The sequence below is a fragment of the Trachemys scripta genome, chromosome 8 (assembly GCF_013100865.1).
Source record: "Trachemys scripta elegans isolate TJP31775 chromosome 8, CAS_Tse_1.0, whole genome shotgun sequence".
Lineage (NCBI taxonomy): Eukaryota > Metazoa > Chordata > Testudines > Emydidae > Trachemys > Trachemys scripta.
Window position 1 is genome coordinate 30,531,129 of NC_048305.1, and position 13,531 is coordinate 30,544,659.

Sequence of the window (13,531 nt, forward strand, 5' to 3'; positions counted from 1 at the left end):
AGAGGAGGCAGCATCTAGTCTTGGGACAAGAGAAATAGTTTGGAGTGAGCATTGGCCAGAGCTGTTTGATAAAACAATACACGTGCTTCCCTGCATCATGTCTGAGACTAGCCAGTGCCAAAACCTGTGTGTGTGTGTGTGTGTGTGTGTGTGTGTGTGTGTCTCTCTCAAATATAAAACAAACTGTCTCAATTCTTCTTACCACTTATTCTCACTCTACCACTTAGTTTTAGAGTTCCCAGGGAGAGTAAACAAAATCAAGGTAATGAGGTTACACTTCTTAGTTAATGAACTGTTTCCTCCAAATCCACTCCTAGAACATCTGTGCCATCCTCATAAAGGGTGCATCACAAAAATTGTTCATGGTATATTTTTTTCTTTTCTGTCTCATAGCCGGATTTCGATGACAAGAGAGTAGGTCGGCCGAGGTCAATGCTGAGATCTTATCGCCAGATGTCAGTTATTTCACTGGCTTCCATGAATTCAGACTGTAGCACTCCAGTCAAAATGGCCTCAGAAAGGTGGGTCGTTAATATCACACTAAATGCCTCCACCACCACATCTTGTTTTCATCCAGTTACATATGATTAAGCATAAGACCGCAGAAAAACTATTCAAGGAGTCAGATCAATGGCAATTATTTTATATATGTCAGCACCATCATTGTATTGAAGTCAGGGCTACTCCAGATGGTGAGTTGTACTATTTCACATAATGTGCCAGGGAAAAACACAATATACTCTAGAACAGAGATGGGCAAACTACGGCCCACAGACCGAATGCGGCCCGTGGGACCGTCCTGCCTGGCCCCTGAGCTCCCTGCCCGGGAGGCTAGCCCCCAGCCCCTCCCCTGCTGTCCCCCCTCCCCCACAGCCACACAGGCAGCACGCTGGGCAGCGGAGCGACGCGCTCCTGCCGAGCAGAGTGGTAGTATGGCTGGCTCCGGCCAGGTGGCGCGGCTGCCAGACATGCTGTTCTGAGCGGCATGGTAAGGGGGCCGGGGGGTTGAATAAGGGGCTGGGGGTCCCAGGGGGCAGTCAGGGGACAGGGAGCAGGGGGCGGTTGGATGGTGCAGAGGTTCGGGGGTGGTGGTCAGGGGACGGGGAATGGGGGTGTGGGGGTGTTGGATAAACGTGGGAGTCCCGGGGGGGCCTGTCAGGGGGCAGGGGTGTGGATAGGGATCAGGAGATGGGGAACTGGGCGGGGAGTAGGCATGGGGGTTCCGGGGGGCCTTTCAGGGGGCAGGGGTGTGCATAGGAGTCAGGGAAGTCAGGGGACAAGGAGAAGGGGGGGGGTGGATAGGGGGGGGGGGGGCAGTTAGGGGCAAGGGGTTCTGGAAGGGAGTGTCAGGGGACAAGGAGCAAGGGGTGTTGGATGGGTCAGTGGTTCTGAGGGGGGCACTCAGGGGACGGGCAGTGGGAGGGGACGGATAGGGGGTGGGGGCCAGGCTGTTTGGGGAAGCACAGCCTTCCCTACCCGGCCCTCCCTACAGTTTTGCAACCCCAATGAGGCCCTCGGGCAAAATGTTTGACCACCCCTGCTCTAGAAGGCCCATCTGAGATGAAGATGAGAATGAGAATTTTAAATACACTTACGTGATTTTTGAATATCATTACACAAATATTTAACAGTTGAAGGTGTTATTTTATTTGTAAATTCTGCTTGAAAAATGATGTTTGTAAGTTTGATTTATATTTTTGTTTGTAGCCCCTCCCCTGAGGTGTGGCTCAAGTCTCCTCCATTTACTTCTCTCCTCTTCTCACATGGGTTGGGTGCTGGGTTCTTTTTCTGGTGCCTAGTGTCTCCTCACTGTGCCAGGCATAGAGGTTCTGTCTCTTGAGGAAATCAATACAGCTAGCTGGCAAAGAGTGTGTAGCCCATTACACAAGGGGTAATAAAGTACATAAACAGAAACCCCAGCAAAAGAGTGACACTACAAAAATAATGGCATAACAAAGGGTGACTTCATTGGGATAGGAAAATAGGATCTGGGGAGGGGGAAAGACTTACAGTTAACTAATAAGTATTAGACATTAATAAATAAACCAGTCTCCCACCTCACAACACTGATAACTCGTCCCAGCCACCAGCTCCATCCCTGGCATCTTCTCAGGCATATGGCATGCTGAGTTTGAGTCCTAAAACAGAGCGTTGCATGACTGTAATTGTTAGCCAGCATAAACAAAGGGTCTTCTTACTATGTCTTCGTTCCTGGGTGGGGCAGAGTTCTCTTCTGGCTTTTATCAGGCTCACTGGCTCCCTGGTCTGAAATACTGTGGGGGTCTTGATTGGCTCTTGATAGCCAGTGCCAGGTTGGATCTCTCTCTCTGCTGGATGCTGGTCACTGCAGTGCTGGAATTCCCTGATCCATACTGCTCGATCTCACCGCAGTGCAAAGAACCCCTTTTGTGGGGAGTGGGAATTTAGCAAGGTACTCCCTGTCTCTGATTTGTCTGGGTCAGCTTCCAAAACCAAAACAGAAACTGAACTGTCTCCCTGAGTCAGGCTGTCCCCTAGCTAGGAGTTCTGCAATCCAGCCAGTGGATTGCTTGTCCATATTACAGAAGCTTCCCTATTGGCCTCAATAGGAGTTTCTAGTTCCTCCTTTCCCAATCCGGGACTCCACACATGCTGGGAAATGGTGTCAGGGGGCTCTGGTGGCTATTATAGTTGTCCTTTTGGGCAGGACCCAGCTCCAGTTGACAAATTTGGGGGTGCTCTAAAAACAGCTGTTTGGACAGTGGAGTTGCTCCAGTCCAAACTGCAACTTCAAAGTGCTCTCTACACGGCTATTTCTAGAGTGCTAGCATGAGCCTCGCTAGCCCAAGTCTATCAACCCAGGCTGAGACGCTTGCATCCACACACTTTGTAGCCATACTCTTGGAGGCGGAGTGTAGAGCTCCAGAAGCTGCCCATCTCCAAGTTGGAGGTACATGTGGGAAGGGAAGTTTTAAAAATGGTCAGATAGGAGATGAGGCTTCTTTAGTAAAACCTCTCATCTTACTAGAATAACTCTTACCCCATCACGCTCCCTTAAATGTAGTTCTTGTCTAGTTTCTCTTTTAGACTTTGAGTTATGCCTAAAATGAGAGCTTTTCCATACACAAACTTGCTGCCAGTTTCAGTTCTCTTTGTATATTATTCTAACCTTTGGGCTTTGAATAGGTTATTGGTTACACATGGTCACTATTGTTACATTGTTTGTTTTTTAAAAACAAAACTAAGTGACCGAACAAAAAAACACCACCACCTGGAGAATATTGTCAGAACTCAAAAATGCATCTGTTTAAAAGACATTTTTACTTCTTACAGGCTCAATTCCCAATTTGGAGTTTAACCCTAAAAAACTTAATTAAAAATAATCATAATAAAATAAAGTAATAATACCTGTTAGCAACTGTGTGTCAGCCAACTCAATAGCACTTTACCTGGCTTTCTCTGTTTGCAAACACTGATTTAGAAGTCACACATTTAATCTGAGGAAGGTACATTTTTGTACCAGAGTTCAAGAGGGAAAGTTTAAGTCCACCTATTATTTCACAAGCTGTTTCTCTCAATGAAATGTGGCCAATATTTCAACTGTAAACATGGCTTGGCTGTGCCACCGCGTTCACCCTCCTAAAGATTGTAGGGGAGTTCGGCTCATCACCATGTACCTGGTTACTCTGCAATGGACTGAAGAAATTAATCCCAGAAGCCAGAGGGGATGTGTTTACATCCTGAGGCATGAGAAGGGATGGCAATACTCCTGTCCTAAAGTGCCCAGCCACCAGAGCAACATATTTTGCTTTCAGCATCCATGTAAAATACACAATGTGATGTTAGCTCGGTCCCTATATAATTTAGGTGCCCTAGAGCTAATTCTGCAACAAAAAATGTGAAGTGCTCATTTTAGATTAATATTTAACAACCTCTTGGACATTAAGACATGTTGATGTCTTCTGTGAGGCAGATGTTAGTAGACAGTTGCCAGCTAGAACACAGTGCTGTGCTCTTCATTTGCCAGTGATCTGCAGTACAGTTCAGAAAGTCAGCACAAAGGATGACTATGACTGCATTTATGTGTCTCAGGAAACCACCTGAGATCTTCGGTGGCCTTTATAATATAATGGAGCATGTTTTGTTTCTATTTTCTACAGCTTTGAACTGGAAGTAGCACCACGAAAACCAACCAAATCAGAGTCAGAAGAAAATGTCCTGCAGATAAGCACTCAACCTGAGGTTAAATTGAGAAGATCCAAGAAGAGAACAAAAAGAAGCAGCGTGGTATTTGCAGATGAAAAAACAGCACCCGAGCTTTCCGATATGAAATGTGTATGTTACCAGCCTAGAATGTATTCTAATAATCCCCTCATCGTGGGTGCCATTTTCATTTTCAGCAGATGTCTTGAAGACATTGTGTCCTCCTGGAAGTTAAAATAAACAGTGCATTTTATTAAGGCCACTCACAGCCAGTTTTCTGAAATACTCATCACTTTGCCAGAAAAGAAAACCTGCAAGAGACTGAGGCCCAGATCCTCAGCTAGTGTAAATAGTGTCTTTCTACTGACTTCACACCAGCTAAGGATCTGGCCCTGAAGTTCCAGACTTTTTATGCCTGGCCAGCTAAAGATCGCATGCTTGGTGCGAGGGTTAAATTAGCATTCCTGGGGAGAAGCGAGTGGTTGTACTGGCCATGGTGGTACCCCCGCTTCCAGTGGGGATTATGTCAGAAGTGATGAACCCTGCACATTTTGTACCTTATGCCAGAACATGGGAAATAGCAAGTTTGCAAACTGTTCCTTAAATGGTGCCAAATTTGAGCATATAGGCATTGGCTTCTCTCTTGTCCTATATATCACCCAAGTGCCTTTATCAGACTAATGCATCATCAGAATGACTTATATGACTTACACTGTGCAGTTTTTTATAAGATCATCTTCAGGAGCAAAATGTTTTTGAGTGTAAAAAAAGATGCAATTTAAAAGCAAAAAAACTCTCAAAGGTTTAGCTGGAGAAGCCCTGTCTAAATTCAAGTGCTAGGCAATCACTGAGCTGAATAAGGAGGTCAGAGTATATGTCATTTGATAAAAAAATCTTTTGGACGAATCATTAAAGACAAGCAGAATTATTTCCCCATATGGATAAAGCTGTTTAAGATTCCTCTCAGAGACATAGGCCTAATTCATTGCTGCTGTCACGGATCTGACTAATGGAGCCCCACTAGGGATGAATTTGGTTTTTTACACGTGCACTTAAAAATGACAAACACCTACATTTTAAAATCAATTAATTAAAAATTGTTTCCTCCTTTATTCATTTGCTGGAAGCCAAGTTCTGTGTTTTGGCACACTGATGATACCACTAGAAGCACACATTCTGCATTCCAGATGAGGATGTGCCACACTATAAAGGTGTAAAATGGGCATTTTGGCCTCAGCTTCATTAACTAGAGAGACATGAGTGATAGAGATAACCACGAATAGTCACCCACCTGACCATAAGCCACACCTTGAATCTTACCACATATAGCATTATAGGCCTCCCTGATGGCTATCTCATATATACAATCCTGGTGGGCAGAGATACAGAAGTTAGGATATGACCTCCCTTACAGAAAGAGGCCTGGTCTAGACTGCACAGTTAGGTCTACATAAGGCAGCTTATGTTGCCCTAATTATGTCAGCGTACACACTACAGCTTTGTCCCGCTAACGTAAGTGCCCTACTACACTGACGTAGAGCTTATGTCGGTGTAGTTAGGGCAACACAGTGTCTGTGTAGACACTGTGTTCCTTACATCACTGGGGGCTGTCTTGTCAATTTCTGAAGCTGTGAACTTGAAGAAAATCAGGTATAAGCAAAATCTGTACAAGAAGATGACAGCATGTACATTTTTATCTGTACAGGAAGAATTAAAAACTCAATAGCTTAGTGCCAAAAACAAAAGCTGACAGCATTGCTTCTTGCACCAAAGTTAACAATCCCTGGTAATGCTTCCTCCAAAACTTGGTTAAGTAGGAAATGTTTCCTAGTAGGAGCAATAAGGGAGCACTTTAGAACAGCAGCAGCCGTTAAAAATAGGACAAAAATAGTCTGGTTTTGTTGCACAGGTAATAGCAACAGTATTTGCAGCAGAAACAGAGAACCCTTATAATTGTAGTCTTGGTAGATGCAAAGCTTTTCAGTGCACCATCAGTTTTGGTAATATAAACAGACAGTGTTTATTTGGCGGGCAAAAGAAAATTGCCTTTTTTCTATTTTCTTTAAGGACTGGTCAGGGTGGGGGATGCATTTCCATTTTTATGCTCTTTCACTTCAGAATTATGATTTTGAGAAGAGAGATCTTTATAGCGGGACAGCAAGTTTTAAAAAGAAAAAAAATGTCTACAGCTACAGTGCCTTCCCCTCAATAAACTACAAACTGTAAAGAAGTGGTCACTGCTCATCAGTGATGGAATAATTCATCCCGTGAAAAAAGTATCTTTTTTGTGTGAAAAAATGGACCTTTTGTAAAATAAATACATTTTTGACTCAGGTTATAAAAGCGGCATGTCTCTTCTAGCACCTAAACTGACGGCATTAACGCTGGAGGGAAAATAGTTCTTCACAGTCTCATTTTACTTTCAGATCCTTTTCTGGGTTAATGACAATATTATTCCATATATGGTAGGAACACTATCACACAATCCTATATAGCCTACAATGTATTGAATTGTCAGTTTTAGGGGTTTAAATCTCTTTTCTCAGTCTGTGGAATAAGCAGATTATTGACTATAAATCAGCTTCAGAACATTTACTTAGGAAGTTGTACCTTTCATAGTCTCCACGGGCCAAATTCTGTTACTTTATGAATAATCCCACTGAAATCACTGTAATAAGGTATTATTCACTGTGAGTAAAGGTAACAGAACCAGGCCATGGTTGTGCCTCGCATATAAATTGTTAATTTATCTTAGCTCACCACTATTAGTTATATCTGCGTTAAACACTGATGGTAACAATTTTGTATTTGTTAATATATAGCTCTCAAGGAAATATGAGTTTATGAGCGACACCAACCTCTCTGAACATCTGGTAGCACCTCAGAAAACATCTGTTCTCAAGCAAATGAGCTTTGCCAGTCGTTCTATGCCAACTATACCAGGTAAGCTAATTACAGTAAGAGAATTAGAGTGCTGCACTGTTTGCCTGCTATTCATTTAGATTAAAAAAACAAACATGAGTTTTTTGTTCTTCGTTCTATGGAAGCATTTGATTTTAGAAAGCTTTTAGGGTTGAAATAGTGTTGGCTAGGACAGCACTTAAATGCTATTCCATAGTGATACAGGCCTTAAAACAGAATAACTCACTCTCATTATGCTGATGCGATATTATGTAAGTTCTGGGAAATGTAACAACTACAATGTAAAGTATTGGTTTGAAAAATCCTCAGGGGCCCAGCCTCCTTTCAGATAAGGAAAATGCCTCCTCAACTTTCAATGCTAATCTAACTCTCCCAGATTATGCCTGTTGTTGTATCTAAATGGTGTAACAGAAAAAGTCTCTGAGGACATAACTCCATTTATGGCATCACAGGGGAATTGCCTCAGGCTGAGTCTGGAATAAGTCCATTGGCTAAAAAAATTCAGTGCAGAACCACAGATGTCTTATTAAATTACCATCTGACTGCACCATAAAGGGCTGAAAGGCTGAGCACTGACTAGCACTAGTTCCTCTCTTCCTGCACAGCAGCACAATAAGGAACCAAACCTCCAAGAAACCTTGTCTTCCAAGGTTCCCATGGAGCCAAGGTCCATTGACTTTCCCAGCTGTGTGCGCCCTTATTTATGGAAAGGAAACATATCCACAGCATGTCCAAGTGCGGAATGCAGCAGGAATCAAAAAGCGATGAAAGGGTTGCTCTGTCCCCTGCTTTTGAGGGGGAAAAAGCCAACGGGTTGAGATCAATAATAGTGCCCAACACAGATGCAGCATCTCACAGATGGGGAAGATGGGTGTGTCTGTGTAGAGGCCCAAAAGTGAATATAGCCCCTGCTATTGACATCTGAGGTGAGATTCCCCGAGGGAAATGGAGAGGGAAACAGCCAGTGGCAGCCTGGCAGTTGAAGAGAGTCTCTCTGGTAGTTGTCTGGTAGGCAAGACCGACAGCCAGCAGTTTCATGAGCGGGGTACCATCACAGCACTATGAAGTCCTACAATAATGGAGAGCCAGAGCAGGCCCCCCCTACAGTTGCTACCTCTGAGGAAGTCAGCAGGGAGGGAGGGAACAGACACCCATGTCTGTTCTTTGAAATAGGTAGGCAGAAGATGAAAAGAAAAGCCACTTCAGCCAAAATTTGCCTGTAGGGAGGGGAAAGGGGCAAACAAATGAATCAGTCACAGTCAGGGGGAATTAGGACAACAGCGTAGCTTCACTGTCTGTGAAAACTAACCATGAGCCTTTGCTCTCCTGCTGCAGAGAAGGGCTGTTGCTAGATACGCTCCTCCCTGCAAGGGGTGGCCCTTTGAACCATCACTGTGGTGAGGAGAAGGGCAATGAGGATTGTGCCTTGCATGCTCCTCAAGGCCCCTCATTCCCAGCAGCATTGATTGATTTATTAATCCTGGCCATTAGGGCTGGGCCACTACCAACTCCAACCATCACATGCAATGCGAGGGTCAGAGAGAACAATTTGCAGTTGCATGTGATGCACAACACACAATTCTGGCTGCCTAGTGAAGAGTATCCCCTTCTGGTAAAGCTGGGTGAAAACCTGAATGAAATAGGTTTTTTTTTTTAAATAGTATTAGGACGTATCTGCAATGCTCACTTCCATTGGACTTACTTCCCCATGTTTATTTTTCATTTTGATCAGATTTGTTCACAGCACAGGTGAACATTGCTCCCGCCAGCTCCTGACTGTACCTTACACTTCACACAGAGACCGCATGTTTGTGAGGCTGGTTAAATAGACATGACAGGACCCTCTGGCTGGCTAAGGCCTTATCCTGGCAGGTGCCCAGGAAAGCTGGTTGAAAAAAGTCAGTTATTTTGGGGGGAAATTTCTAAAAAAATAAATAAATAAATAAGATTGTTTCCTTCCAAATTTTCTGCAAACATTTTTTCAACAAAAGGCCAAAACTAAAAATAGGTTTGTTTTTCAGAAACAGTTTCCTGTTAATGCTGGCATTTCTACCCCCGTTTTCAAATCCTGTACAGAACTAATCGAAATAACATAGTGGTAGAACAGACTAACTCTCCCATTGCTGCAAACGGTGGAACTCTACCAGTGGTAGCAACGGTGGGAAGTTTCTCCGGAGTAAAGATTAGTGTAAACAAGCTCTTCTTACTCAGCAGTTTACAGTGTACATTCTGCCCCCTCATCTCTTTGTTTGAAGAGGTAGAGGCTTTGGGTCTGGTGAATTCAGATGTGTTAGTTTATTTAGCCCATGAGCAGACCCTGGGATATTGATAGATGCAATATTTTCCTTAAATAAAGCATAACCTTTTTCCAGTAATCCTATTTAAAACGTACCCACAGGAGGAACTTGCCTTCTCCCTGCGTAAGTATCTTAGAATAGCGACTCTCATTCTTCCATTTATACCAGAGCAAATCAGGCGGGACTCAGCCGCAAGCAATAGAGTTACAAAAATCAATATAGAACCAGTGTTAGTAAAAGCAGATCCAGGCCCAGTGACTGTTCTATAAACAGTTTAAATGTAACTGTAACCAAACCCAGCCCCAGGTAAGCTAGTTTCCCCTTATGCTGCATTTCAAGAGTTATGATTAGACTAAAACATCTTACCTTTCCTTTGGAATTGTAAGAATTCATTATTGTAAGCTCTGCCTTGTGTCGCACTTTGTAGAAGTCTCTTTCCTAACAACCAATCATTTGTTTCTCTTCCAAGGGTTAACTCTGTCAGTAGTCTGTACCCCAGCTCCTGATGAAATAAATGCATCAAAAAGGCTAAGCCAGCAAATTTTTCCCTCTACCTCAGAGGGAGATAAGAAGACCCTGAAAAAAAAAAGAGTGAACCAGTTCTTTAAAACAAAGGTAAGTGTTGTGTATGTATGTGTACAAAAAGGAGGACGGATCACTTTGCTAAAAAAAACCAAAAATGCATTGGCATAAAAAAAAAGCCCAAATAAATTCCAAGTGTGAAAGTAAAATGTAACAAAGGGTTTTAAAAGCAAGAGGCCTCTGTGGAACAGAAACTTACCCAAAGTTTTATTTTCTCTTACTTAAATTTCTGACATCCGTACATTTTCCAGGCTAAAGGGGGAGTGAACGTTTCCCTATAGGTACCAAAGAAAGCGTATTTTTCTGCATTTTCCATATCTAGATACAGTTTATTGCGAAGTGCAGTGCTCTAGCCATACCACAAGAGGTCTCATTTGATCTACAGCTTTTTTCTAGTCTTATTTACACAACATCCTAATGGCAAAACTATTATCTGTTGCATTTTTAAACTTAAATTGGGCAGCTGGCTCTTAACAGCACAATAGTTGCTAATAGCCTGTAGTGCAAAGTATGTTACCATACACAGGATGGGTCAAAATCTGACCTCAGATACGTACCCATCTGAAGGTAGAATTTGTCTCTCACTAAAATCAGCCAAGCTCCCTGAAGCAACTTGTGCTCAAACCCCTATTGATTTAGGAGAGGTTTGAAAAATTAAAAAAACAAACAAACCCACATAATTTGGCCCAATGTCAGTTAACAACAAATATTTTATATTCGGTGCAGACACTAAGATCAGAAGTTTTGAAATTTGCCTTGAAAATGCATGTGCCCTGTAAAGGAGTCTTAGAGATGTCAGAAGGTTATATTTGATAGAGGTGCCAGAAGCCATTGATATTCATAGTGGAGGAGCATTTTGTGACATCTATAATATTTTACACCCATCAGCTCTCTGCTGATACTTTACAAAGAGTGTGTTTGTTGCACTGATTTCATTTCCATCCTTTTGTTCCTACTGTGCTTTAAAAAGCCATAATAGCTTGCTGTTTTCTGGGAGAGTAATACAGCATTGGAGAAACCCGTGTTTAAATGTTTTCTAGCTTATTTCTTCCTGATAGGAGCAAGAGTAAAATAACTTAATTTGGAGCCCCTGGGGTTTTGTTTATATTAAATTTGTCTCACAAAGGCAGAGTACTGTACATGTGAAACAACTTTACATTGTGGTCTCTCCCAAAGTGAAAAGAACAAACAAACAAACAAACCCTGTTTACAAGCCCAGTCAGGACTTAATAAAAGTTTAGAGCTCCATCCTACAATGACTTAGTCATGTCTGTAAAGTCTTGTCAAGGGGATCACTCACATGAGTAAAGTTATGCATGTGCTTAAGGCTTTGCACTATGGGGGCCTTATTAAAAAGAAAAACCTTCAGGATTTGGCCCATGATTTTTCTTCTGACTTGAATGTGATGTTGTGCCACTGCTGAAGCAGGCAATGCTGAAAACCAGATTAAAGACACAAGCTAGTTACTGTATATGCATTCAATGGGGTCCAAGCAAAACTGCCTTTTAACATATGACATTCTCTTCCTCTTTTATGCAGCGCATGTCCAAACCACCTGAAGATGGAAAGCACTCTGGAGAGCGCCATTCTGAATCCTTATCCACAGAGCTGTGAATTCTTTCACTTACAAAACAAATCATTTCCCAGCAAAAAAACAAAACAAAAATCCCTAAATGAGACTGTTTTTGAGCACTCTCCTTTGAAGAGAATGGCATTGACATAGTATTTGGATGATAGAGAATACATTCAAGTGTAATTCACACCTAAGGCTCTGTATAATTAATTAATTATAATATGGATGTTAGGAGAAAATGAAAACACATAGCGATCATGGAACCTGCTGCAGTATAGTGAAAGGTATGCGTTAAAAATACTACAGTTATCCTCTTTATTACAGAAGTAAAAGGCAAGGTATGCTCAATGGGGATGAAATTCACTCCAGTGGAGAGAGCTGCTTGTGGGTCCTCACACACCCAAGTGACGTAAGTTACACCAACCTAAGTGCTGGTATGGACAGCTCTATGTTGGAGAAGTTCTCCCACTGACATAGCTACCGCCTCTCGTGGTAGATACAGCTGCGCCACTGTAACCCTTCTAGTGTAGATTAGCCTTTATTTAATAGAAGGCCTCAAAGATTCAGTCCAGTCCTATTCAAAGCACATGGAAGTTGCACCATTTACGTCCATGGGAGCGGTATCCGACTCTTTCTGCAACACCGTATGCTTGAGAGTTTTTTCCAGAATGGCCTATCTGTTTTGTATTGAAAACATTCCCCAAAGTTTATATACACACGTGAGTTTATGTCAGATCTGACTGTATGGTATAAGCAAAGCTGTATTTTCTGCTGTTCTGCAATAAAATGTTAAAGGTTTCTTTTATTTGCCTTGAATGTTTCTGACGGGAATCTCTCCAAATGTCCTAGTATAATATGTGTTAATCGTTTCTTACTGACAACAGCAGGAACTCTGCAACTCCGAGTCCCATTCTTTCCAAATATAATTGATTTTCTGCCTCTCTGACACTCATGCGATAGAGTTCAAAGATGATTCTTTGTTGCAATGAAACTAGCCAGCAGTGCAGTTCAGCATCTCACTATCTTTCTTATTAACTGCATTTCCCTTAAAAAAACAGGTGTCTCAAACACAGAATAAATTAGGCTGCTTAAAAGTTTTTTTCATAAACTTCTCTTATGAATTTTTCATTTGCCTTTATTATTGTCCCTGTTTGTTCCACACAACTGTCTAGGAAGATGTGTGCTGATTAAATAAAATGTGTTATGTGGGATGGGGCAATGGGAACCCACCTTTGCCATGATTTTGGTTTGTTATAGGTAAGGGGAAAATGGGTGGAAATCAGTCAATCACTCCTTGCTTACTGCAAAACTCAATGGAAGGAATCCCTTAATTTTTTTAAACCTCTTTATTAAGTAAACACTTATATGCAGCATGAATAAATTAGCATGAATATAGCCTCTTTCTGACGCAAGTTGTCAGTGAGAAACTGTTTTCTCAAATATATTCATTATTGAAATAATGAACATTTGGTTTCTGTGAGAATTCTCCAATATTTGCTGTTTGTGCTAATATTCCTGCAAGTAAAACCTACTCAATAAAATCATCATAGACAGCAAAACTAAAAGGCTCCCAGCTGTAGCCAATTCATTCTTTATCAGCAAGAGTATTTGCAGTATGGTTTAGCTGTGTTTGCCTAGCACTACCGTGCAGTGCAGCACTGTATCGGAGTGAGGACAAAGAGAGGGAACAGAATGTTCCCAAAAGGAACCAATTCAGTCTAATGGGCTGCTCAGTGTATGTGTGTGAAAGAGAGGGAAGAATGAATAGGAAGGTGAAAAGAGTAGGGTACGTATTTGAACGTCATCCTAGCTTAAGGCGTTACTTGTTTTTTCCTTTTATACTCTTTGCAGATGAATTAAATAAACCCTGATGGGATAAATACAGCTTTAGGTACACAGGTATTAATTTTAGTGTCCTTTGCCACAAAGTAGAATACATCTTTAAAAACAAAATTCTGGTTTTATTCAGGGTGGT

The 13,531-nt window shown here is 42.1% G+C and overlaps 1 protein-coding gene across 1 annotated transcript in view; it reads left to right on the forward strand.

Moving 5' to 3' along the window:
- The window catches only part of DOCK2 (dedicator of cytokinesis 2), a 494,284-nt gene extending 481,923 nt beyond the window's left edge, over window positions 1–12,361 (forward strand). The window contains exons 48-52 of the mRNA XM_034779264.1: window positions 394–521; window positions 4,140–4,314; window positions 7,005–7,125; window positions 9,871–10,016; window positions 11,523–12,361. Of these exons, the coding sequence (XP_034635155.1) occupies window positions 394–521; window positions 4,140–4,314; window positions 7,005–7,125; window positions 9,871–10,016; window positions 11,523–11,597 (645 nt within the window). The 3' untranslated portion in view covers window positions 11,598–12,361. The remainder of the gene's footprint in view (window positions 1–393; window positions 522–4,139; window positions 4,315–7,004; window positions 7,126–9,870; window positions 10,017–11,522) is intronic.
- Window positions 12,362–13,531: the final 1,170 nt, after the last annotated feature.